Source organism: Cetorhinus maximus, chromosome 3 (genome assembly GCF_964194155.1).
Source record: "Cetorhinus maximus chromosome 3, sCetMax3.hap1.1, whole genome shotgun sequence".
In the NCBI taxonomy this organism is placed as follows: domain Eukaryota; kingdom Metazoa; phylum Chordata; class Chondrichthyes; order Lamniformes; family Cetorhinidae; genus Cetorhinus; species Cetorhinus maximus.
In genome coordinates this window covers 123351354-123376727 of record NC_135881.1, presented here as the reverse complement: position 1 = coordinate 123376727, position 25374 = coordinate 123351354, and the positions used below count along the sequence as shown (strand labels likewise).

At 40.9% G+C, this 25374-nt stretch overlaps 1 protein-coding gene across 3 annotated transcripts in view; it reads right to left on the bottom strand.

The window, feature by feature from the left end:
- Positions 1 to 1369: 1369 nt before the first annotated feature.
- klhl7 (kelch-like family member 7) overlaps positions 1370 to 25374 on the bottom strand; it is a 31704-nt gene continuing 7699 nt past the window's right edge. For 2 of the 3 annotated variants that reach the window (XM_078538876.1, XM_078538877.1), the window contains 10 exons: positions 24038 to 24140; positions 23834 to 23927; positions 23533 to 23657; positions 19967 to 20142; positions 19406 to 19580; positions 18147 to 18289; positions 17109 to 17349; positions 15416 to 15617; positions 10046 to 10143; positions 1370 to 1818 (listed from right to left, as the gene is read on the bottom strand). In XM_078538876.1, coding sequence (XP_078395002.1) covers positions 1535 to 1818; positions 10046 to 10143; positions 15416 to 15617; positions 17109 to 17349; positions 18147 to 18289; positions 19406 to 19580; positions 19967 to 20142; positions 23533 to 23657; positions 23834 to 23927; positions 24038 to 24140 — 1641 coding nt within the window. In that variant the 3' untranslated portion in view covers positions 1370 to 1534. Of the gene's footprint in view, positions 1819 to 2002; positions 2296 to 10045; positions 10144 to 15415; positions 15618 to 17108; positions 17350 to 18146; positions 18290 to 19405; positions 19581 to 19966; positions 20143 to 23532; positions 23658 to 23833; positions 23928 to 24037; positions 24141 to 25374 lie in introns of all 3 variants that reach the window. The other variant, XR_013576201.1, reaches the window with a different exon arrangement.

Sequence of the window (25374 nt, the reverse complement as noted above, 5' to 3'; positions counted from 1 at the left end):
TCCTTCCCTAAAGGACATTAGTGGTTTTTGCAACAATCGGCAATGGTTTCCTGGTCCAGGTTTTTATTGAGCCCATCTGCCATAGTGGGATTTGAACCCAGGTCCCCAGAGCATTACACTGGGTCTCTGGAATACTTGTCCAGTGAAAATACCACAATGCCAACGCCTCCCCTGACAACTCCCTCACACTCACTTGACAGACTTTCTAGTAATGTTTGGTAAAAATGTGTTGCCATTAAGATTGAACAAAGTCAATGCCAGGGAAATGGAACATATCACTACAGCATCAATCAAATGAGCATTTTAGGTTAGATATATCACAGGTTAAATGCCTTAAATACGTCTTAAAACTGTGAGTGAGATTGAAAAACTAAATGTGATTAAATCATGGGTAAATTTATACCATTGATTCACACGCATCAAGAACGGGGTTCTGAAATTGCCCAAACCCATTTCAGTTAGGTTCTTTATGGCAGATCTTCTTATCGTGTCCACGGACAGTCTATACATGGTCCAGCCAGAACTGGACACATTTTTGTGCCTTGTTGTTGAATTTGGCAAGACCTGCAACAGTGCAGGGTTCCTCTAGCGATAGGCATTGCAGGAGATGTTGCATAGTCTGTGGCTCAGTTCCACATTCACAAGTTGTCGGTCGGGTTTATGACAGATAAAGAGGTGACTTTCACACCGATTTCTTTGAATTTGAATCCAAGCCCCATGAAATGGGCAATGAAATGCTACTACTTCTTTTGGGTTAAACTTTAAATAAAAAAGTAAACAATGCAAAATAACCCACAATGCAGTACTCTGCACTGTGCACTGAATGATACAATGGTAGTAATGACAGTACTGCAAAAGGCAATGGAATACATCACAGGGCTGTGAGATAGTCTTTCTAGCAGGATATAGGAAAACTAATACAGGTTGCCTAAATAGATTACATAAAGATCATAGATTATGAAAAACATTCAACTCAAAACCCAGTCTTTTGTACTTACTTGCAATTTTGCCAATTGTGGGATGTGTGGCCCAGGTATCTTCGATACTTTTCATATGCAGATTTGATAACAAGTTCTCTATTTACTTTTTCATTAGGGTATATATGGAGGGCCAGAGATTAGCTTAAAGGCTTGTGTGGAGAAGATTACTGTTGCAGACTTGATGAGCTGAAAGGTCTGTTCCTGTGCTGTAATGCTCTATGATTCCATGTCAAAAAAAACCTATTTCTTTACTAATACTGCCAACAGTAATTTCTAGACTTCTATGTTTAAATTAAAATCAAAGCCATACAAAATACCTTATTTTCTATGGCAATTCCCAGAAATATTCAAATACCAGAACACTTTTTATAAAGCAATTAGAACAAAAATTCTGCAACGTTAGGCAAACAGCCTTTTTTTTAATAACTCAAGAAATAATCCTGAATACCAACATCACTTTAAAACATCTCAAAAGACTTCCGGAGTTAGAAATATCTTCAAATACCAGTTTAAGCCAGCACAAACATCATCCTTGTAGCTCCAAGGATGTTTTTTCAAGTTTCAACCTTTTCTTCATTTGCACCACATGTGTCCACAACACATATAAGACAACTGGTTACAGGGAAAGCGCGGACCTTAGAATTGGTTGTCCACTTGTCGGTCTCAGTGTTGTACTCCAAAATGTGACCTAATCGGCCTACACCTTGGAAACCAGCCAAGACGTAGATTATGGGACCTACTGCTGCACATTTAACTGTTACCCCTTTCCAGGGCATTGTTGACACCATTTTCCAATCATTCATTTTAATATCATAATATTCTATGGAATCCAGACCACCTGCAGGGACAAAAAAAAGATTAAATTTTCTTCCTCAGTGCTAAACTAACACTACATAACAATAACAATTTTCTTCACTTTATGGCACCATTACCACAGAAAATATTTCAATAACTTTGACACATTTTTAACAATTTAATTTGGACCAAAGTTTTATGTACACTTTTATGATACAATTACTCACCTCAAATAATACTAAATGATGGTTCTGTACCAGAATGCAACATGAGAAAAAACTGTTTGAAAAATATCACTTATCCCGAAGATGAAACAGAAGTTTTATACTTCATTATATGTCTGGAACTTGGTTTCTTACAGTTTCAGTACGACTGATTTTTTTTTGGTATAGTTTGTATTCTCCTTTTCCTTTCATGCCACAGAAACGTCTGAGAGGTTTGGCTGTGTGTCATTTTATTGCATTTGCACAAGGCAGATGGGACTCTGGATCTAACTTGGAAGGCTGCAGGATTCCGGAGCCTAGGATTAAGACAGTAAGGGAATGGGGGTGAGCAGGACGGAGCCTTCAGCCATCTTTCCCACAACTATGGAACTTTCTGCCCAACATCATACTTCCTTCATCTTACAACCTACTTCTTCAACTATGTCTTCAGTCACCTCCCTTAATTTCCCTCCTATTTCTACATGGGTCTGACTCCAAACTGTGATGTATATGGGGATATTTTTCTGTACCATTATATCACATACACACACAATATTTGATTGTCCTGCTAAAGTTTGGTACAAGACAAAATGGTGATAATGTATTAATGAGCTGTCATCCTATTAACACTGCTGTAAAATACAAAACTGGACACTGATTAATGCAAGCTATCAGGTGAGAGGATAAAGTGGCAGTCACTTTCCTGCGTTTATGTTTTTTTCATGAAAAGGTGTTGGATATGAGTAATATTCAGGTGTTCATTTCAAATTTAAGGCATTTGTCTAGGTTAGAAATTCTCCTCACAGTCAAATGCTGGAGCTGCTGGGAAACAGAGATATGCTCATAGACCAGGCATTAAAACAATGATTGAGGGGATTAGTTACCTCATCTCAAATATTTACACCATAGAGGGTTATAATTTTTTTTTCTGCTGAACTTTGCATGAAACTAGTTTCAAAAGTGCAGGTGGGGAGAGTGGGAAGGGATCTGATCGTCAGCTCCACTGGCCAACCCCCAGATAGGAATAGGATCAGGGATCAATCATCAAGCCCAAACTTCCTGGGTCACAGAAGGGTGGAGAACAAAGACCCACATATTGCAAGCCAGGTTAAGTCTGCAAAGAAATAAATAAGTGAGGCCAAGCAGTTTACATTCAAAAGAGCCAGACAGGCACAGCATATGCCTTAGTCAGATATAATGTCAGGACATCATCTCATGAAAATGTTAATATGTCAACTTATTAAAAGATTGGAGAAATGCACACGAGGACATGCAAGAAAAACATATTATCCACTTCAGATTAAAAGAGGATCCCCTATTGTAACACTCCAGGTTATGCTATCATATAATTAGATACTACACAGTAGAGGCAAACTGCTGAACATGAGATGTAGGTTCTACTTACAAAAGTGAGCAGAGGCACAGAACCCGAGAGAATATCTGAGCAAGACCTGAAATTTGTAACAGTGACCAAGATCTAAACGAGAAGGACACCCTAGCGTGTATTATAAATATAAATTACAATGAGCAGAGCTCATTGGCTGATGTTCAGGGCTTAGAAAGTGATGCAATGGATTCCAGCTGGGAAACACCACGTGGACGATCAAAGCTAACAATGTAAACTGTGTCGTGAAAGACCAGCAACAGGTTTAGCAACTGGCAGAAGGAGGAATATGACAATGATTACTGGAAATTATTGCTTCCAAATTGATGACTGACTGAATATCACTTTTCTTTTTTTTTCTACCAGTTCTCATTCACCCTCCCTCCTCATCTATCCTCTTATCCCCTTAGCCAAAAAGTTATTATTTACACGTGAGCCTTGGCAGCAATTGTAAACCAAAGAAAGACATGCATTTATGTAGTGCTTTTCCATGACCACCAGATGTCTCAAAGTGCTTTACAGCCAATGAGGTACTTTTGAAATTACTGTTGTAATGTGTCAGCCAGTTTGCACAGAACAAAGTCCCACAAACAGCAATGTGATAATGACCATAAAATCTGAGTTTTCTTCTAACAAGTCACATTACAAAGAAATCATCACCCAATCCTGAACCAATGTTCACCAACACACTTCTAGAGTGGTTGGCGCGGAGTGAACTCAGGTCAGAATGCATGACAAGTAGAGTGCAAAGAGTTATGAAATTGATGCAAGTGGGAATTGGGTGCAGTGGTGAAAGGAAGTACTGCTTTTTGCTTCCAATACTTGTGGTGCTTTGATATACAGGTAAGCATTTAATTTAATGTAGCATAGCTTAAACTAGATCAAGTAGTTCGTTAAAAGACTAAAACTATAAGTTAAGTATGAAGAGCGAGGGAAAAGACCCAGGACAGAGCAAGGATCTGAGCAGAAACAGCAAAATAGGCAAATCCAAAAAAAAACAAGTCAAACAGTCAAATGTGACTGACAGCAGGTGGTGGGTTGGTTGGTGAGTATTTTTGTTGCCTTTTTGTTCTTTCTCTTAGTTAAGACAGCGGATTAAAATAAAAAAATAGCAGTCTAACAAATAGTGACAGGACACCTCAGTGCAGTCGAATGCACATCCTGCACCATGTGGGAACACCAGGATGCTTCTCCTGTCATGGACAACCATATGTGCAGGAAATGCTAACTGGAGGACCTCAAGCTTGGGTTATAAAACTTGAGCAGCAGCTGGAGTCACTGCAGTACATCCATGAGGCTGAGCCACATGGATAGCATGTTCTAAAAGGTAGTCACCCCAATTTTATTGATGTGCAGGCAGAGAGAGAGAACGGGTGGCCCCCTAATAGACAAGGAGGACCAGGTAGGTAGTTTTGTGTATCTCACTCACTAACTGGTACCCAGGTCTGAATACTGATGAGGCTGATGCAGCACAACGGCTGACTCAGCTGTGCAAGAGGGAAGGGACAAGCTCAGGGAACTGGTAGTGACAGGGGATTCAATAAGTGGGAGAACAGACAAGTGTTTCTGAAGCCACAGATGTGACTCCAAGATAGCACAGTGCCTCCCTGGTACCAGGGTCAAGGATGTAATTAAGTGGCTGCAGGATATTCTTTGGCGGCGGTGGTGGGCTGGGAGGGGGGGTGGGGGGGAAGCTGACCAGCTGAAGCTTGTGGTCCATATTGTTATCAATGTCATAAGTAGAAAGATGGGTGTGGTTCTGCAGGCAAATTTTAAGGAGCTAGGAAAAAAATTAAGAAACATAACCTCAAAAGGCTACTTTCAGTGCCATGTGCTAACAGGTAAATAAATAAGAGGATAGTACTGATGATTATGTGGCTGGAAGAATAGTACAGGAGGGACTTTACATTGCTGAGTCATGGAGACCGGTTCTGGGGGAGGTGGGACCTATACATGCCGGATGGGTTGCACCTCAACAGGAGCGGGACTAATATCATGGCATGAGATAAAAACAAAAAACTGCGGGTGCTGGAAATCCAAAACAAAAACAGAATTACCTGGAAAAACTCAGCATCGGCGGGGAAGAACAAAGTTGACATTTCGAGTCCTCATGGCCCTTCAACAGAACTAAGTAAAAATAGGAGAGGGGTGAAATATAAGCCAAACCAGCTTATATTTCACCCCTCTCCTATTTTTACTTAGTTCTGTTGAAGGGTCATGAGGACTCGAAACGTCAACTTTGTTCTTCTCCGCCGATGCTGCCAGACCTGCTGAGTTTTTCCAGGTAATTCTGTTTTTATCATGGCATGAGGTTTGCTAATGCTGTTGGGGAGGGCTAAATTAGCTTGACAAGAGGATGGGAACCTGAGCGTAGATTCAGAAGGCAGAGAAGAGAGGCTGAAAATGGCACACAGAAAATTAGTTAAGCAAGAATGGAAGGCAGAGGAAACAAAGGCTAGAAAATGGACAACAAAGGGGTTGTTCAGCGATTAGTAGCACATGTTTCTGTGCAAGAAGTCTAACGAATAATGCTGAGGACACAGATTAGACACTTGGAAGTGTGCCATCATAGCCATCGCTGAAACATGGCTTAAAGAAGGGTATGAATGGCAACTCATCATTTCTGGTTACAGGGTTTTCAGAAAGAGGGGGGATATGAGAGGAGGGAGGGTTGCAATATTGGTTAAGGAAACTATCACAGCTATGACAAGGAATGATATGCTGAAAGGATCATCAAATGGGGCCATATAGGTTGAATTGAGGGACAAATAAGCAGCAATCACAGCTCAGAGTATACTAGAGATCTCCAAACAATCAGGGATATGGAAGAGCACATCTGTAGGCAAATTACTGCAAACTGCAGAAACAATAGGGCAGTAATATTAGGGGATTTCAAGTACACTAATATTAACTGAGATAAGTTCATTGCAAAAGATATAGATGGCATAGAATTCTTAAAATACATTCATGAGAACTTTTTAGCCAGTATGTAGCAAGCCCAACAAAAGAAGGGGTAGTAATGGACTTGGTTTTAGGGAACGGAGCTGGACAGATGGAAACTGTATAAGTAGAAGAGCATCTTGGTGGTAGTGATCATAATTCAGTTTGATTTGGCACAATTATGAAAAAGAAAAAAGACAGACCAAGAATAAAAGTTTTAAATTGGGGACAGATCAATTTTACTAAGCAGAGGTGTGATTTGACAGAAGTGGACTTAAAACAGCTGAAGGTAAATCAGTGGCAGAGCAGTGGGAGGCATTCAAGGGGGAGGCAGAGAAGGTTCAGAATAAATATGTTCCCACAAAGAAAGAATGTGGGACTCTCAAATCTAGGCTTCCCCTGGATATCGAAAAGAATACAGAGTAGGGTAAAGCAAAAAAGGGAAACTTGTGTCAGGTACAGAGAGCTCAATACTGCAGGAAACCTAGAGGAGTATAGAAAGTGCAGGGGTAAAATGAAAAAGGAAATTAGGAAAGCAAAGAGAGGACATGAAAAAAATATGGCAAGTTAAATCAAGGAAAGCCCAAACATGTTTTATAAATACATAAAGAGAAAGAGGATAAGTAAGGAAAGATTAGGCTTTTTAGAGGCACAAGAAGGAAAGTGTGTACCATGGTGGAAGATATAGGCATGAAGAGGCGGACAATACAAACATTGCAGTTAAGGAGCAGTGTGAAATATTGGATGGAATAAACTTAGTGAGAGGATATATTCAGGGATTTAGCGTCTATGAAAGCAAATAATTCACCAGGCTTGGATGAAATGTATCCCAGGTTGCTAAGAGAATCAAGGGAGGAAACAGTAGAGGCTCTAACCATCATTTTCCAATTCTCTCTAGTTACAGGGGACTGGAGGACACTAACATTGTAGCATTGTTTAAAAAGGGTGGAGTGGATATACAGAGCATTACAGGCCAGTCAGCCTAACCTTAGTGGCGGGCAAATTATTGGAAAAAAATCAGATAGTAGAAATAGCCATTTAGAAAAGCCTGATTAATCAAGGGCAGTCAGCATAGATTTGTAAGGGAAGTTCATGTCTGTATTAGGAAATGGAGACAGTTTAAGTAAGTCATATTTATATTTGTGGGTGTTAGGAATTAGTTTAGCTCTAAAGTTTAAGTTTGATTTGTATTTCTGTATTTGTGTGTTAAAAGGTAAAGTTGAGTTTTAGTTTCACTTCAAAAGGTACCTGCATTTCTAATGAGTTTTATGACTCCTAAAGAGAAGTTAAGCAAACAAGAGTAGAGAAAACTGTGCTGTTGCCTAGCAACAGGGGTCCAGAGAGGCAAGACCCACCCACAAACAGAAAAACTAAAGAAATAGCAGTTTTGAGTTCAGTTTGAAGGCAGCTACCGATCAGAAGCAACCTAGAAGGGACAGATAGCCAGTTCCAAGCTAAAGTTGGTTGAAAGTGGTTGCTATAGAGAGACTGGAGGAAAAGGGGACAGATAGCAAGTTCCAGCTGAAAAAGAAAGTTCCCAAAATCCAGGGGAGTGGAACAGGAGAAAGTCCCAAGAAGACCTTCTAGTCAAAGGAAGGACAGGAGCCTGGAAAAGGTTCTGTTAAGTGAAGAGTGAAGAGCAGAGAAAGGCTCCAAGTTTCAAGCGATAAAGGTTTGTGAGAAACCAGAAGGTCCAAAGAGACAACTGAAGGTCTGTAACTCTTTGAAACATCCATATGAAGCAGTGGTGTACTGTTGACAGCTGAGTCAGTGAGAGAGAGTGCGCGGAGGAAGGCTTGAACACATGTAGTGACCCAGGGGAGAGGGACATCGGAAGGCAAGTGCGAAATCCTGGAGGTGGACCCTTCTGGAAGGCGTCCGAGAGAAAGTATCGGGAGAAGATTCCAAAGCGAGTCCTGAGAGAGTGGAGATTGGAAGCCCTCATGTGAAAGACGGAGTTCAGCGAGACCAGTTGGCTCATGGTGTAACAAGCATCTGGGTGGGAAGGAGGAGCGCGGGGCGAGCTGAGGAGACATCCATAGCATTTGTTTGGAGTGACAACTGTCACCTGGTTTCAGAGTGTGGGGTGCCTGATCATAGGCTGCCTATCAGTTTACATGGACTGTGTACATTAGAGTATAAGATAGCTTTTGTAACTTGTGTTATCCTTACAAACCTGTATATTTCTGTAAAGATATAGCTGTGAGTGAAGGAGTATTGTAATATAATTCATCTTTTCTTGTTTAATAAATGTTTTATTTTTTTGTTCAAAGTTCATCAGTTGACTCCTGTGACTTTGTTCAGTAGCTACTCTCCACGTATCTAAACAAACAAGTTAGGATCTATCAAGCTGGGTTCTGCTCTGGGATCAGGCTTGTCCAGTAGTAACATCAGCTGGGATCATAATATCTGACAAACCTGTCTGAATTTTTTGAGGAGCTAACAAGCAGGGTTAATGAGGGTTTGATGTAATCTACATGGATTTTTAAAAGGCTTTTGACGAGATCCCACATGGCAGACTGGTCAGAAAACCAGAAGTCCAATGGATCTAAGGGAAAGAGAAAAGTTGGATCCAAAATTGGCTCAGTGGCTGGAAGAAAAGGTAATGGTCAACGGGTGTTTTTGTGACTGGAAGGTTGTAGCCAGTGGAGTTTCACAGGATATATATATATCAATAATTCAGAGTCAAATGAAGGGGGCACGATTAAAAAGGCTGCAGACGACACAAAAATTGGCATTGTGGTTGATATGGGGGAAGAAAGCTGGAAAATAGGCTGCTGGAAAATATCAATGGGCTGGTCAAGTGAGGAGAAAAGTGGCAAATAAAATTCAATCTGGAGAAGTGTGAGGCAATTCACTTGGGGAGGGCAAACAAGGCAAGTGAATAGGCAATAGATTGTAAGATATCAAGAAGTGTAGAGGAACCTTGGAGTGCATGTTCAAAGATCCCTGGCGGGAACAGGACAGATAAATAAGGTGATTAAAAAGGCGTACGGTATACTCATTAGTCAAGATATAGAATAAAAGAGCAGGGAGGTCATGCCAAAACTGTATAAAACACGAGTTAGGCCACAGTTAGAGTATGGCATACAGTTCTGATCACTGCATGACCGAAAAGAATGATTGTACTAGAGACAGTACAGAGGAGATTTACAAGAACATTGCCAGGACTGGAGAATATTTACTATGAGGCAAAAAATAGATAGGCTGGAGTTGTTTTCTTTGGAACAGAGTAGGCTGAGGGAAAGATTTAACTGATGTGTATAAAATTACAAGGAGCCTAGAAAGAGTGGATTGGAAGGACCTATTAGCAGAAAAGTCAGTAACCAGGATCATAGATTTTAGATATATGAGCCTTGGAGGCAGTACAGCAAAGGTTCACCAGATCGATTCCTGGGATGAGAGTGTTGTTCTATGATGAGAGGCTGAGTAAACTGGACTTATACTATCTGGAGTTTAGGAGAATGAGGGGCAATTTTATTGAAACATACAAGATTCTGAAGGGGCTTCACAGGGTAGACGCTGAGAGGTTGTTTTCCTGGCTGGGGAATCTAGTAAATGGGGGCATAGTCTCAGGATAAGGGGTCGATCTTTTACGACTGAGGTGAGGAGGGAATCGTGAGTTGGTATCAACAGTATACAAGAATAATTTCTAACATTTATTATTGTCATAAGTATTGCAGATTCTCAATGCTAGACCTTTGAGGCATCTTGACACAGTGAGTATAAATAAGCAACCATACCAAGTCCATTTTGTCCACCAACAGCATAGATTCTGTCATTTACAAAAACTAATCCATGGTTCTTCCTAGCCTCCAGCATTGCAGCAAGTTCTGTCCACCTGTGAAAGACATAAAAGTGAAATATTAGCTCAGTGTTACTAACGCCCATCCGTACAACAAAATTGTGGGTTTGAATGATTATGGGAATGAATTGGAAAGCTTTACACTGCAGTCAATAATTCTGACAATCATTTCACATCTGTACAATATACAGGTATACACAGGTGAATCTTTCATTACCAATAAGCACTTAAACAAGCACACTTAAGTCACCCTTCTTATATCATAGCATTTTTCATCAGTGTTGTATTGGAAGAATGTGGCATTGCCAGAGACATCACCTTTCCAATGAGACACTAAATTGAGCTTTATTTGCTGGTTAATTAAATTAACTATTCAATGAGTGGGGGAATTCTCATGGCGTCCTCGTCAATAGTTATCTCACTACCAAGGCTAAAGTACAAGAGAGAACTGAGAAAAGAAATGAGGGGCAAAGAGAGTGTATGAGAGTAGATATAACAGATAATATAAAGAGAACCCAAAAGATAAAACCAGTAAAAGGGTAATCAAAGGATAGATGGAGCTGATTAGGTATCAGAAAGAATTTATGGCGACAGAGGGCATAGCCGAGGTACTAAATATGTATTTTGTATTGGTTACACTAAAGAATCAGATGCTGCCCATGTTGCAGTCAAGGAGAAGGTAGTAGAGAAATTAGATAAGATATAAATAAATAAATAGAGGAGGTGCTTAAATGTGTTGACCATATTCAATATTGAAAAGTCACCTAGTCTGGATGGGACGCATCTGAGGTTAACAAGGGAAGGGTGGAAATTGTGGAGGCTCTGGCCACCATTTTATAACCCTCCAAAGATATGGGAGCGATGACAGACGACTGATGAATTGCAAACATTATACCCTTGATCAAAATAGGAACTGCAATAAACCATGGCAATTACAGGCTGAATGTCAGAGATGGGGCAACTTCCAGAGACATACAGGATGCTTAGATTCATAAATAGAGGCATAAAGTATAAAATCAAAGAGGTTATGTTAAAATTTTCTAAGTCACTGGTTAGGTCCTAGCTGGAATATTGTGTCCAATTTTGGGCAACATAGTTAGTAAGGATATCAAAGCCTTAGAGAGGGTGCAATGAAGATTTACTGGAATGGTACCAGGGATGAAAGACTTCAGTTATATGGAGAAACTGAGGTTGTTCTTGTTAGAAAAGCGAAAGTCATGGGATAGTCCTCATCTCATGCAAAGGATAGTCCTCATCTCCAAGGATCCATCCATCAACCTGGCCTAGGGCTTCAAAAAGCTCTGGGAGCCATGAGTTGCACAAGATGTATTCATCATGGCAGCTCTAAGGGAAATGAGCACAGACCTGCATTATTCTTCTCCTGCGGTCACACACCAGTTGGACATTCATGGAGTAAAACCCTTTACAAATTTACAAATGCAGCTGGCTGTTCCCAGGGAGCTCTAATAGCCACATCAGTCCAGCCGATAACACATTGCACTCAAGTAAACCCAGCGATGACACCGAATACGGCTGACCTTGCAGTCTGCTTGTCCTCATCGGTGGTGAAGTGAATAAAATTATTGGCATGATGGAATAGGGCATTGGTCACCCTCTTTATGTGTGTGGCAGCCTGTGAGATGCCACATATGTTGCCTGTCACGCCCTGGAAGCCACCGTCAGTGTAGAAAGTGAGCACTGCTATAAACTTCTTGAAGGCAATTAGCATGGGGTTCCCACCAAATACACATGGCTGCATGTCTTGATGAACAAGCCAACATAGCTCAGTGATTATTTCCCAGGACGACCTCAGATGGCCATGGAATCACCTCTGACATCTGAAGATAGTTTGTTCTTGTCCTTTGAATGCGTTGATGCATCAATACCTTCCCTGTTTGTGTGTGTCTGGACCAGCCTTGACCTCTGGTGCTGCCTTCTGTTGGCCTTGAGGCCTCTATTGTTGGGACAGCAAGAGTTCTCCTTCACATTCTCTCCTCCTGCTCTCAAAATTGCAGGAATACCAGGTGAATGAGGTCCATGGTTATGGCAGTAATTGCATTATGTAAAGAGGGCAGACATATATGTGACAGCACGGTTGTCCATGGTTCTCATCCATTGAATTAATTATTAAGGAGTCCCCTTAATCAGCCAGTTGTGCACAACATGAGTTCCACCCATCCAAAACAACCCTCCTCCCACTTCGATCTGTGATCCTTGCTATTGGAAGTGTATTTTCAGCGAGCAACAGACAATGGTGCATGTTACAATCAAAACCTGATCCTGTACCCTCTACTCTGCCCGACAGTCTTGCACTTTCCCCCCATCACCTTGACCCACCCAACACAACCTTTCCTTTCCACTGTTACCATTGAATCTCCCCCCGTTACCCTGGACTGTATTACCATTTCTCTGCACGAGCCATTTCTCCCCCCTGTGCCTATACCTGTGACCATCCCAATGCCCACTCTGACCCTGAACCCTCCCGTTATCCTCCTCAATGCTTTTGCTCCCTCACGTGACCCATCCCACGAGACCTTCCAATACCTGACCCTGACTCTGCACCTGCCCCCATACCAAATACAACTTCCCCCTTTGACTCAGACTGTTCCATCTGCCATGCAGCACCCTCAATTCGACCCCTAGGACCTTGCCATTGATACCACTGACCCTGCCCTTTAGATGCTTCATCCATCTTTCAATCTCTGCTTGACCTGCCCACCTCCGCCCCCTTACAAAACCACCACACCCAAACACCAACCTTTCAAACCCACCGCCTTGTGCCACAGAATTCAACATGGAAGCTTACTTATCTTAGTCATAGCTTCACAATGCTGACTGGTGCACGGCACCTTTAAACTGTTGTGAACCAGGTGCCACAAGATTCTCGTGTTCCTCTGTTTTTATCCCGAGGATAGGACTTTATTGAAAACTGTTTCAGGTTAATGAGCATTCATGGCAAGCAAATGTATTACAAGTATGAACCTGCCACAGGATGGCACAATCTGACAAAAAATGACTTTATTGCTGCATCTCAACTTGCCATCGGGAAATCAAAATTTCACATCCCACCTAATTCAGTCACCCTGCATGCCATGTTTCCTGCTTTTGTGGGCTCCATAAAGTTCCCTTCTAACTTAAAGCAGTAATAGATTACACATGAAGGAGGGTTAATGGGCTTGTTTGATGGTTTTGTGAATAAATGCACCGCGAAGACTAGAATTTTTTTACCTCCCTTTTCAACACTTCTTCCAAGGATGACAACACATGTTTGGATACAGTTTTACACAAGGCAGCTACCATCTGGTACCTCAACCAAAATGCCTATCTTCAAGGATAAGTCTAGTTTGTGAATTGACAGAATATTGGCCTGACAGGAAGGGGTGCATCATAGCGAATCTGATCACATATACCTACACGCACTCATTTTTAGCAGAAGTCACTGGATTAAAAAATTCAAGGTCAAGTATAGAACCCCTAATGGTGTGTATAGTGAGGTCAATGCTCTCAGTATAAATGAGGGAAGTTCCTTTTTTCATGATTCATTTCCACTCTAGACATTGCAACTGCCAGCTGGGGTGGGAGAAACAGCTTTCTCCCAGCTTTAATTCTTAGTCTATGTTGAGATAGCAGCATTCAGTCAGTAAGGATGATGGCAATCTATAATTAATAATTAATTAATAATTAGCAGATGGACCTGGGGGTATATTTCTTTCATTTTACTGTTTCATCGACCACTCAAAAAAACCTAGACTTAGTTCCTCCAGAGGAGATTTGATTGAGGTGTCCAAAACCATGAGGATACTGGACAGAGTAGATCAAAAGAAACTGTTTCCCCATTGGCAGAAAGATCCAGAACCAGAGGACACCAATTTAAGGTGACTGGCAAAAGAAGCAACAGCTACGTGAGCAAAAACTTTTTTGTTTAAACACAGTGAGTGGTTAGGATCTGAAATGAACTGCCTGAGAGTGTGGGAGGCAAATTCAATTGTGGCTTTCAAAAGAGAATTGGATTATTATCTGAAGAGAAAAGAATTGCAGGGCTATGGGGAAAAGTGGCAGGCAGTGGGGCGGTGGGGGCGGGGAGTTGTTCTTACAGAGAGCCGGCATCGACACAACGGGAAAAATTGCCTTCTTCTGTGCTTTAACCATTCTATGGTTCTATAACCTCAGTGTATAAAGATAGGAGGAATTCCTTCTATTTTTATACCGCACCTTTAACATAATAAAATGTCCCAAGGTGCTTCACAGGGGCATCAAAACAAAATATGACTGAGCAGATGAAGAGATTTTAGATCAGATACCAAGATCTTGGCCAAAAATTAAGTTTCACAGTGTCTTAAAGGAGTTAAGGGAAGTAGAGAAGTGGAGAGATGTAGGGAGAGAACTCCAGAGCGGAGGACCTAGGCAACTGGAGGTACAGTTACCAATTGGGAGTGATTAAAATTGGAGATCCTCAAGTAGTCAGAATTAGAGGAGTACAGATATCTCGGAAGGATTGTGGGGCTGGAGGAGATAACAGACTATAGGGAGGAGTGAGCCATGGAAGGATTTGAAGAGAAGGTTGAGAATTTTGAAATCAAGGCACTGCTTGACTGGGAGTCAATATAGGACACTGAGCACAGGAGTGATAGGTGAACATTTAAGACACGGGTGACAGAATTTTACACGACCCCAGGCTTACAGAGGACAGAATGTGGTAGGTCAACCAGGAATGCATTGGAATAGTGCAGTCTAGAGGTAACAAAGGCATGAATGAGGGTTCCAGCAGCACATGCACTGAGATAGGGGTGAAGTCAGGCAATGTTACAGAGGTGAAAATAGGCAATCTTAGTGATAGTGTGAATGCATGAAAGGATGCTCATCTGAGAGTCAAATATGACACCAAGGTTGTGACTAGACTGGTTTAATCTCAGACAGTTGCCAAAAATAGGGATAGAGTCAGTAGATAGGGGATAGATAAGGATAGGTTCATGGGGGGCACCAGATGTAACGGTATGGGAGCAGGAAAAGAACCCACTGCTGGTGATACTCTGGCCACGATTAGGTAGAAAAAGGAGGGAACTAGATGAGACCAGTATCACCCAGCTGGAAAACAGTGGAGAGGCATTGGAAGAGGATGGTGTGGTCAAACGTGGAACAGCTGGAGGCAGGTTAAGAAAGACCATTATTTTAAAACTGATAGTTGTGAATTTAAAATAATGGTTAGAGAAATTAATTAAGAAAGACAAGAAAAATATGGATCTCTCAGAAACCACAACTTTGGAAAAGAAAACAACTATTTGGAGATTTCAGGATTACTGGCACTTACGACTCAGTTGCAGGATTGTACACTTCACAGGAATTTAGAACTCTTCCAGATACATTGTTGCCTAAACTTCCACCACAAACATAGATGAGCCCTTTAGCCTCCACCATACCATGGCTGCATCGAGGTGTCAACATACTGGGTTTGGTATGCCAATTCTCTGTTCTGGTATCGTAGCATTCAAACAGATACAAGGCAGAGTTTCCTGCAATAAGAAGGAAAAATAATTAAAATGGCTGGTACTAACCAACTAGAAGGGTGGCACCCTATTAATATTTAGAATCAGGCAACCTATTTTGCTGGTGTGGCAATGCTGTGGTGTCTCTCAAGAGATTTCTGCTCAAGAATCCCAGCCAGGGAAGAACTTACAAATGAAAAGTACTTCCCAACCAGAATGGAATGAAGAAATGTTTTTTCTTTAAGTTAATGCTTCTACACCTCCTGGTTGCAGCAGAGCTGGCAAAAGCCTGCTGCAGCTGTTTTTGCTTTCAACTCAACATTCAGTGGCACAGTGGAATAAAGGCAAAAGAAAGTATGTCTTCTTAGTTTAAAAAATCATTGAGGGAGAGAATTGTCACATTTGTCGAAGAGCCCACATTAATGAACATGTCCTACTGGTCTATTAGTTATGCCAATCACATATATATAATAGTAAAGACCAAACAGTCTCACAAGAGGGTTTTTAGATGTTATAAAATTCAACAAAGAATTTCAGGCTTATTTGGATGATTGACAGCAGTATGGCTGTTGGACTGTATACTTCCCAAGAATTTAAAACTTCCTCTGTAGCACATCATGTTTACTGTTTCACTTTATTAGAATATTACATTCAAGCAGAAGCTTCAGAAGCAATTAGTATTTATTTTGATCAAACCCATATAAAAAGTTCCCTGATGCCCACTGGGTAAAGTCGTTGTCTGTTTGTACCACTAACAGACCACAGGGTCCCAGGTTTGATTTTCAGGATTATGCTGTACTAGCTGATCTCAGCTGATGCAACACTGAGGATACAAATGGAGTAATTCATACAATTGAACAATATTCCTGAACAGTGGCTGGGCTTTGCTGTCCATAAATCACCGTCTCACAAGCCAATTCCTGAAGTCATGTGGGCTGTCTGTTTTGTAAGCATTAATTATGGGGAATAACTTGGAAGCCCTGCTTTAACTTTATAAATCGTCCAGGAACATGATGATGACACTGCAACAAAATTTCGCAAACATCTTGAGTGAGCTACCATTCTTTACTGATTAGAATGTGATACAGCTTTACAGAGCATTAACCTATGAAAAAAGGCTATGAAACCACAGTGTACTTTTAAACAAGAATATTTTTAAACTTTATTCTTAGGGCTTGAGCTTCTTTGGTAAGGTCAGCATTTATTGCCCATCCTGGTTGACCTCGAAGGCGGTGGTCAGCTTTCCTGAATTGCTGCAGTCCGTGTGAAGATACTCCCACTATACTGTTAAATAGGGAATTCTAGGATTTTAACGCACCGACAATGAAGGAACAGCAACATATGTCCAAGTCCAGATAGTCTGTGCCTTGAGGTATGTGTTCCCATGCACATGCTGCTCTTGTCCTTCTAGGTAGTGGAGGTCGTAGGTTGGGAGGTGATGTCGAAGAAGCCTTGTTGACTTGCCACAGTGCATCCTGTAGATACAAGCACCATCGAATTAACAGACAATTAACTCACCTACTTCGGAGCCTCCAGATGTGTAAATCTTGCCTTCTGCAGCACATGCTGCAAGACTGTCTCGAGGAGTTGGAGGACCCAGCTTAGAATACCAGCTGTCCTTAACCACATTGTAGCAGTCCATCCGTTTGATGGGGAAAAGCTGTGAACCACCCAACATGTAAACAACATTGTCCCAGAAGACACAGGCTGCATCTCGACGCTTCTCAAATGGACAACGAATGTCCATCCAAGTATAATCCTGTGCAAAGAGTAACATCATTTAGGGAAACAAACTCACAATTACTTTGAACTTGACCTACTGGGATAGTTCCATACATATCAAGGACTAATGTATCCCACTTAAACTTGACATATTACACTGAACATTTTGGGAACTATTGGTTTAATAGTAATATTTTTCAAAGGCTAAAGGAATTACATTAGTATCAGATTTTTGGTGAAATTACAACAAAAGTTAAAATATTTAAAATGAATCTTAAAATAGAGACACAACCACATTTAAACAATGCAGGGACTTCTGGGGCAGTTCTGCTATTTGGAGATGGACAGCATGACATATGCCACACCAATTTTTTTTAAAGCAGCATGAGGGATATAAACCCTTCATTGATATACCTACCAAAGGCTGTATTTCTTTTAGAACAAATATTACAAATAATTTGATTGAAGATAAAAATACCTGCACTGTTAACATTAGCAGCTATTAAGAAGTCTAAAATCTTTGGAATATGGCTCACATGGAGAATAAACAACAACACGGACTGTGGGTGTTCATCCTCCAGGCGAGCAGTAGTCCATGTGATGAAAGGTCACTGGCCTGAAATGTTAACTCTGTTTCTCAGATGCTGCTTGACCTGCTGAGTATTTCCAGCATTTTCTGTTTTTAATTCCAACATGGACTGGTTTGGTTAAGCTGCTTGATTCCATTTTCTAATCAAGTTCTACATAGGTTCTACGTAAATGCTTAGTCTTGCAGAACTACCGATCACAAATGCCTTGTTCTGTGCTCCGCCCACCTCAGCCCCCAGTGTTTACCTTGGGATTAAAGTATCGACAGGACTGCGGCTGAGATCCACCGAACAATGCAATACGATAATCATGTTTCTTCTGTCTTGGCCGTGTACTTTCTCCCAATTCCTCTCTATCCTCTGGAGACAGAAGATGATAGCGCATGCCACCTAGATGGAGAAACAGTCAAGAATGAGGAACAGTATCAAAAACTTTCTGGTTGTTCAGGTATACAATAAAGTAGAATGTTTCAACATCCATTTGGAATGTCACACTCACAAAAAAGGCAAGGTGGTTAGTCAGAAAGATCCACCCCAAAGTGTTGGCTTCCATTTACAAAGCTACTTTAAGTGTAATTTATGCATTTTGTGCATTCATCAGAGTGACCGACCACATTAGTAGAAAATGGAACACTACCCTACTTTCATCACTCAATGTCAACACAAATTAGATATAGTACAGCCTTTTCTCTATTGCCCCACAATATGCTTTACCCCTAACATGTGGCGTCACCTCTACTGCATATTTTCCAGACCACCATCCTTATTGCTTATGATCATTTAATTAAAATCTGTAACTACTTGTCAGTAGCAGTGATTTGGTGCCCGGTTACTGGGTTGAGACTGCCTTAATTCACGTAAGATCAATATGTTGGATCCAAAATAATTTCCCGGAGTAAAAGGAGAGTGCTTTAGCACAGGTACCAACAGTTCCTAAATAAATACTTTTAATCCAGGTCAAACAGTTCCTAAATAAATACTTTTGATCCAGGCCAAATATTCTAATGTGCTAGATTACATTCTAGTCACCACCATTAATTAGAATTTCCCCATCAAGAAATATTAAATGTCCAGCCTTGGATCAAATGCATATTATTCCTGTTACGTCAATGCAGAAAACATCTACCATATTTTCCTGTACTTTTGTATGAATTCGGTTTTGTATTGTGTTCAATTTCTACACAGATATGCCAGAGTAATTTATATAATTCTGATCCATGTATTAACTCTAAATCCAGGAATGTGCAGATTCTTGCCAGTCTTTCTACCAAAGCCCAGTAAATATGCATTGGTCATATGCTGGGCATTATGAAATATGTAAAAGAACTCAAAACTTTTAAGTAAATCTTAAAATTAAATTATTTGAAAAAGAGATAAAACTCTGTGCTTAGCGTTCTGATCTATACTAAAATTCACTTAGTTGAGAACAGAGTTTAAAGTAATCACATTGCTTCCCCTCAAACGCAATGTGGCAATAAGTTAGGGAGACAAAACACATATACTTACTAATAACCATTTTAAGACACTCTGGATTATCCTGTATGAGTGATTCTGCTTGGACAGTTTTACTCAAGAAATTCTTAGAGATTAGTGGAAATCTGACTTTAGCCAGAATATCAACCATAAACTGCTGTCGATTGAGCTCATCATATTTTAACCACCTGACTGCTGCGTCATAAACCTACAGTGGAATAGAAATAAAGCAACACAAATGAATCATATCTGCAGAGAACTTATATCCCTTGAATGTGTATATCAAAGACATACCATGAGAACAAAATAACATTTGTTCATCTTCCTCCCCTCAAAAAAAGATTTACAGTAAAACATTAAAATGATAAGAGGAAGCATTTATAACTTCTGAATGAAGTTGTACCTAGCAGAAAATGGCAATAATGGATAGGCTTTCTCCCCATCTAATCCTACCTCAAGCCCAATGCTAATATATAATCACTATTTTTTTTTCTATGCCATTGTAACTATGCAGATACTTGGTTATGAAATGCTTAGAAAATTCACTTGATTAAGGAGGTTTTGTGAAGGGAGTTTGAATATGGCTGTTTGTACCTGGTCTTCTGCTCTAACTGTCAGTGCATCTTGTTTCAGCAGATGAGTTACTCTTTTGACATCAAGTTGCAAAAACTCATCAGTTTTGTAAACTTCAGTGAAATGCTGATGAATGTATGCATCTGCTGAAGTCTTGAGCTCTGGACAGTCGAGGCACTCTGCCAACACACTTATTCCTGCAAACAAGGACAGAAAACAACCATAGAAGAACCATAGTAGGAGGGCATTTGGCCAATCACATATGTGCTAATTATCCTCACATAACCTCTCTTTCAATTATTTATCTATTTTCTTCCAAAAGATTCAATGGCCTCAGGCTCAATTATTTTCTTCAGCAAAGTATTTCACACCCCAACAACCTTCTGTGTTAAAAAAATAATTCTTCTAAACACTACTCCCTCTCAGGGCAACTTCAATTGATGGCTCTTCATCAGTCAGTCCCCAGCCAGAGGAAATCGTTTTTCTTTATCACCGGATTGAAATCCTTCATAATTTTCAAAACTTCTACTGCATCCCCAGCGTTTTCTGCTTCCATAGAAATAGTTCCAATATCTCAAATCTCTCCTCATAATTTACCATTCCTGCCGTCACTCCAGTGATCTACGATATACAATCTTTGGTTTCAATGTCCTATGATGGAGCACCAAAAACTGCGCACAGCATTCTAATTGCAGCCGAACAATATCATACAAATGGACTAATTTATTAAGCTTTAGAAAAATTAACACAATTCCTCTTTGAGGGGGTAAGTGGCCTATTCCTGTTATTTGTGTTTCAATATTAAGAAACAATCTTGAATGACAGTCGCAATCTAATTTGGCATTACACAATGATCAGTCAGACTGATTTATGTTATTAATGGTGAGAGACCAGGAGCTGTGGAGGAGCAAAGACTATTAGGTGTCCATATACACAAATCCCTAAAAGCTAGTGCTCTGGTTAAAAAAGGCTAATGGAATGTTGGCCTTAATCTCATCTGAATTAGAATACAAAAATTAGAAAATGATGCTTCAGCTGTACTGAACCTTGGTTAGACCCAATCTGGAATATTACAGTTTTGGGAACTGAACTTTGGGAAAGATTACAATGCAGATTCACAAGAATGCTAGGGTTTAAAGAATTAAAGTATTAGGACAGGTTGCCTAAACTTGGGTTGTATTCCTTTGAGTTTAGAAGTATAAAGTGTAACCCTAACAAGGTATTTAAGATGAATAAGGGATTACGTAAAGTAGATGCAGAGAAGGTATTTCCTCTGGTGGAGCAATCCAGAACAACAGGCACAGGGCACAATATTACAATAGAGCTAGCCCATTAAAGAGCAAAATCAGGAAGCATTTTTTCTACACAAAGGGTGGTGGAAATTTGGACACATTCCTCAAAAAGGCAGAGGGTGCAGGGTTTTTTGAAATTTTCAAAACTTGAGACCAATGCTTTTTTTAAGGTAAGGGTATCAAAGGCCAAAGAGCAATGACAGGTAAGTGGAACTGAGATACAGATCAACAATGAGCTAACCAAATGGTGAAACAGCTTATGGGGCTGACTGACTTCCTCCTGTTCCTATGTACCACGTTTAAATCTGACTTACAATTTTCCTCTCCTGCAATTGATGTTGTTCCTAGACCTATCAGTGTTTACAAATTGAGTTGTGAATAATTATGTGAATGAAGTTAGAGAAAAAAATTATCTACTGTTTGCACAAGATTCATACAGGCCTTAAAGCAATACAAACCTATTAAGAACCGATTTACACTTGAAGATGAAAATCACACCCCAAGTGCTACCTGCATTTTCCAGCAGGGACACTATGTAGCAATCAGAAGTGGGAACTCCAGGTAATTTCCCATTCCTTGATCCAAGGGTGCTAAAGGCAAATGTAGTGCCAGGTTGAGATTAGCTAACTAATCCAATGGTCAATCTGCGGGTGGAATCATCCCAGAATTGCACTAAGTGCAGTAGTGGGCGTGAAAAAAGACGCATTGCCCATTGGCCGCAATGGCAGGTTCTCACACCGTGTCATCGCTTCCTGCCTCATTAATTATGTAGCCACAGGAAATATGCTGTCTCGCTGGTGGGCAGCCTCTGAATTGCCCACCACACCATTACCACACTGTTTCCTCACTACAGGTGCCATATCTAAACTTCAGGCGTGCACACAGTTCTCAATGCTTGCAGCCCAAGGCTGCTCCAGTGAAGACATGGCCCTGAAAGCCAAGAAAAGTTCAGTGACCTGTCACTGGAATGCCTTTTGGAGGCCCACCATGGTGTCCTCCACCCCGCTCTGGCCAGCAATCTCACCACTCTGGGAGGCAGTGGCGATCAGTACCAACGCTGCACAGAAGAGGTTGGCCATCCAGTTCAGAAAGAGGATGAATGATCTCATCCGTGCCATCAGGGTAAGGCAACCATCTCATCACTCTAAGCTGACACACTCACAAGGCCATCACACATTCACTGGCATCTCACTCATTGTCAGCTCAAGGGACATCACCACTCACTCTCACACACACCCTCACATCTCCATCTGGCCTCATCTCCTTTGGAGCCTGCCTCCTCAGTTCTCACTATCTTGAGGCCACTCGCACAGATCAACATGTGCCCACACGCACACCCTGGAATACCCCACCTTGCTCAATACAGCCCTCACATTGCAGCCTCTTCCCTTGCCTGAGGCCACTTCTTCCCCCTTTCCCAAGCAAGCCGTAGCAGCCATTGAAAAGCCACCCCTACCTTGCAGCTGGTCTGGTACGTAGAGACCCACCGTGAACCCCCTAAAAGTGATGTGCTGCTGCCTGTGAAGCCTGGTATTAATGACCACGAGTGCTTCCCGCAATCACGCCAACGTGCCCGGATGATCCTGCATGGGGGGGTTGATTCTGGTGAGCAGGGCTTATAAGAGATGCTAAAAAATTGAAATTAGGTTCCTGGCGTGCGGCGGCAGGAAACGCAGCCTGCCATTGACGGGTGGAGTGGATAATTGCAAACTGGTTTCGCGATGGGGTAAAACCGATTTTTGGCCTTTTTGCTAAATTGTCCGCTCACATCTGCCACCAACAGGAGTGGAAAATTCCACCCTGCGAGTTTACTGATCTACATGACTTAGCCATCAGCTGGACCATAGGAGCAAGACATGAAAAAGATAAAAATCAAAACCAATGTCAACAAAAGATGACACTGCAGGGGATGCTTTAGAAGTGTTTTTCCTTAATTGAGGCAACCAAGGTCACTGTATACAGTAAGAAAAAAGCAAAATACTGCGGATGCTGGAAATCTGCAACAAAAACAAAAACAGCTGGAAAAACTCAGCAGGTCTGACAGCATCTGCTGAGAGGAAGACAAAGTTAACTTTTCGAGTCCGTATGACTCTTCATCAGAATCAGTTCCAGCTATTTTTGTTTTTGTGTCACTGTATACAGCATCATTTGTCTTCATTTCTAGCTGTCATCAGATTTTAAGACAATACAGAGAAAGACATGGCAGAGGTTTGAGGGATGAAAACTACATCATCACTACTGCACAGTCTTCACCCTAATTATAGGACAGTATCTGAATACAGATCAATGACATACCAAGGCAATTTGAAGCATCAATTTGCTCTTTGAGGAACTCAACACACATTTTTTTCACTGGTTCAATCTGATACTGGTTTGCTGCATCCAATAGAGATTGGACATTATTGCTGTTAACTGAGATCCTGCAAACATTAAAAAATAATTTATTGAAAACTGTTAATGCGATTTCTTTGAATTGAAATTTTTGCAGAATGTTTTCGGAGTTGAAAACTTAAGGGACTGAACATGACAAGTAAAGGGCAATCTTTAAAAATGAATAAGGGGTGTGGGGGTGGGGAAGAAAGAAACATCTACTCACCTTGCAGTATACGCAAACTCTACCAGCAGTTCAATTATGTCAGGTTCAGCATCTTTGAGTTCCACTTCATAAGACTTTGATTCAAGCATATTTGCTACCAGGGAAGAGCAGGCCATTAATAATTAATTAATTTGGAGTAAGGTGCAATGAGCCTCAATAGCCACCTACTGAAACTGTAAAACTGACCAGCAAAAACAAACTTACTGGTAAACATTAGACTGAAAAAGTGGCTGGCAGCTGCAAGCACTACTCGATGAGCTGGGACTTTTCGATCCGACACCACCAGAAGGACATCACACAAAATTTTCTGAATAAGAAACATAGAAATTACAATACCGAAACAAGCTGATTTGTCATACCAGTCCATATGGTGTTTATCTTGTATGTAAACAGTAATCCTAATCCAATTACCCGCCTGTTTCTATATCACTTTATCCCATTTGGAGATCACACACATATATTGCATTCATAAGGATCAGACAAACACTGTAATGCAAGAACTATTGTGGCCAACAAGAATATGCAATTATAATAAAAGCAAAGTATTGTGGATGCTGGAAATCTGAAGTAAAAACTGAGTTCCTAAGAAGAGTCATATTGGACTCAAAACGTTAACTGTTTCTCTCTCCACAGATGCTGCCAGGCCTGCTGAGTTTCCCATCATTTTGTGTTTTTATTTAAGAGTGTGCAACTGGTCGCTTGTAGCACAGACCTGAGTATCACTGAAAAGAGAGACATGCTATTGAAACTTTTCATCTTACACTCATCAGGACAGACATAAGAATACCAAATTTCAAAGGGAGCAACAATTTATACTGCATGAGAAAAGGATGCTAATTGGTCAGCAAGTTGAATCAGATTGGTTAAGGCGTTACCATGGACATGTTGGCTGGACATGTTTCTCTTGTCTGCAGTACACCAGTTCCTGCTTTTGAGTACATGTAGCTTCTAGCAAGTGTGAATCACAATGCAAGCCCAACTAACAATTTTAAATTGGTTGTTGGTGTAATTCTTTACACACTTGAGATTGTTCAACAACTGCTGCTTGGTCACGGAATCATATCTAAAGGTAGACATCATATTCTGAATAACGCAAGGACAAGATGGTTGAGTATGGTCAGTACTCTGCCAACAACAAACAGCCAAAGGGGTGTGCCGTTTGATATGATCTGCCAGTTGTGGGGATATACGGCTTACAGCACTGAAATTTATATATCACATTACTCATTTATGTGGTAGGCAGAATTCCTCTCTGGATTGAAGACAGCATCCTGTTAGTGGAGAATACCACTTGCATTGCTATTGCACGGTAGCAACGTGAAATGGCCAGCTTCACCAGTTGCTCAAAAAATTGCAATACCTTACCCTTCCAGGGTAATTTGAGGTAGACTGGGCACTTTTCAAGTCTGAAAGTGGTGGCCTTAGGCCCATTTGTGATACACGGCAAGCAATGATCCGATTGGCTCTGAAGAAGGGTCATACGGACTTGAAACGTTAACTCTATTTCTCTCTCCACAGATGCTGCTGGACCTGCTGAGTGT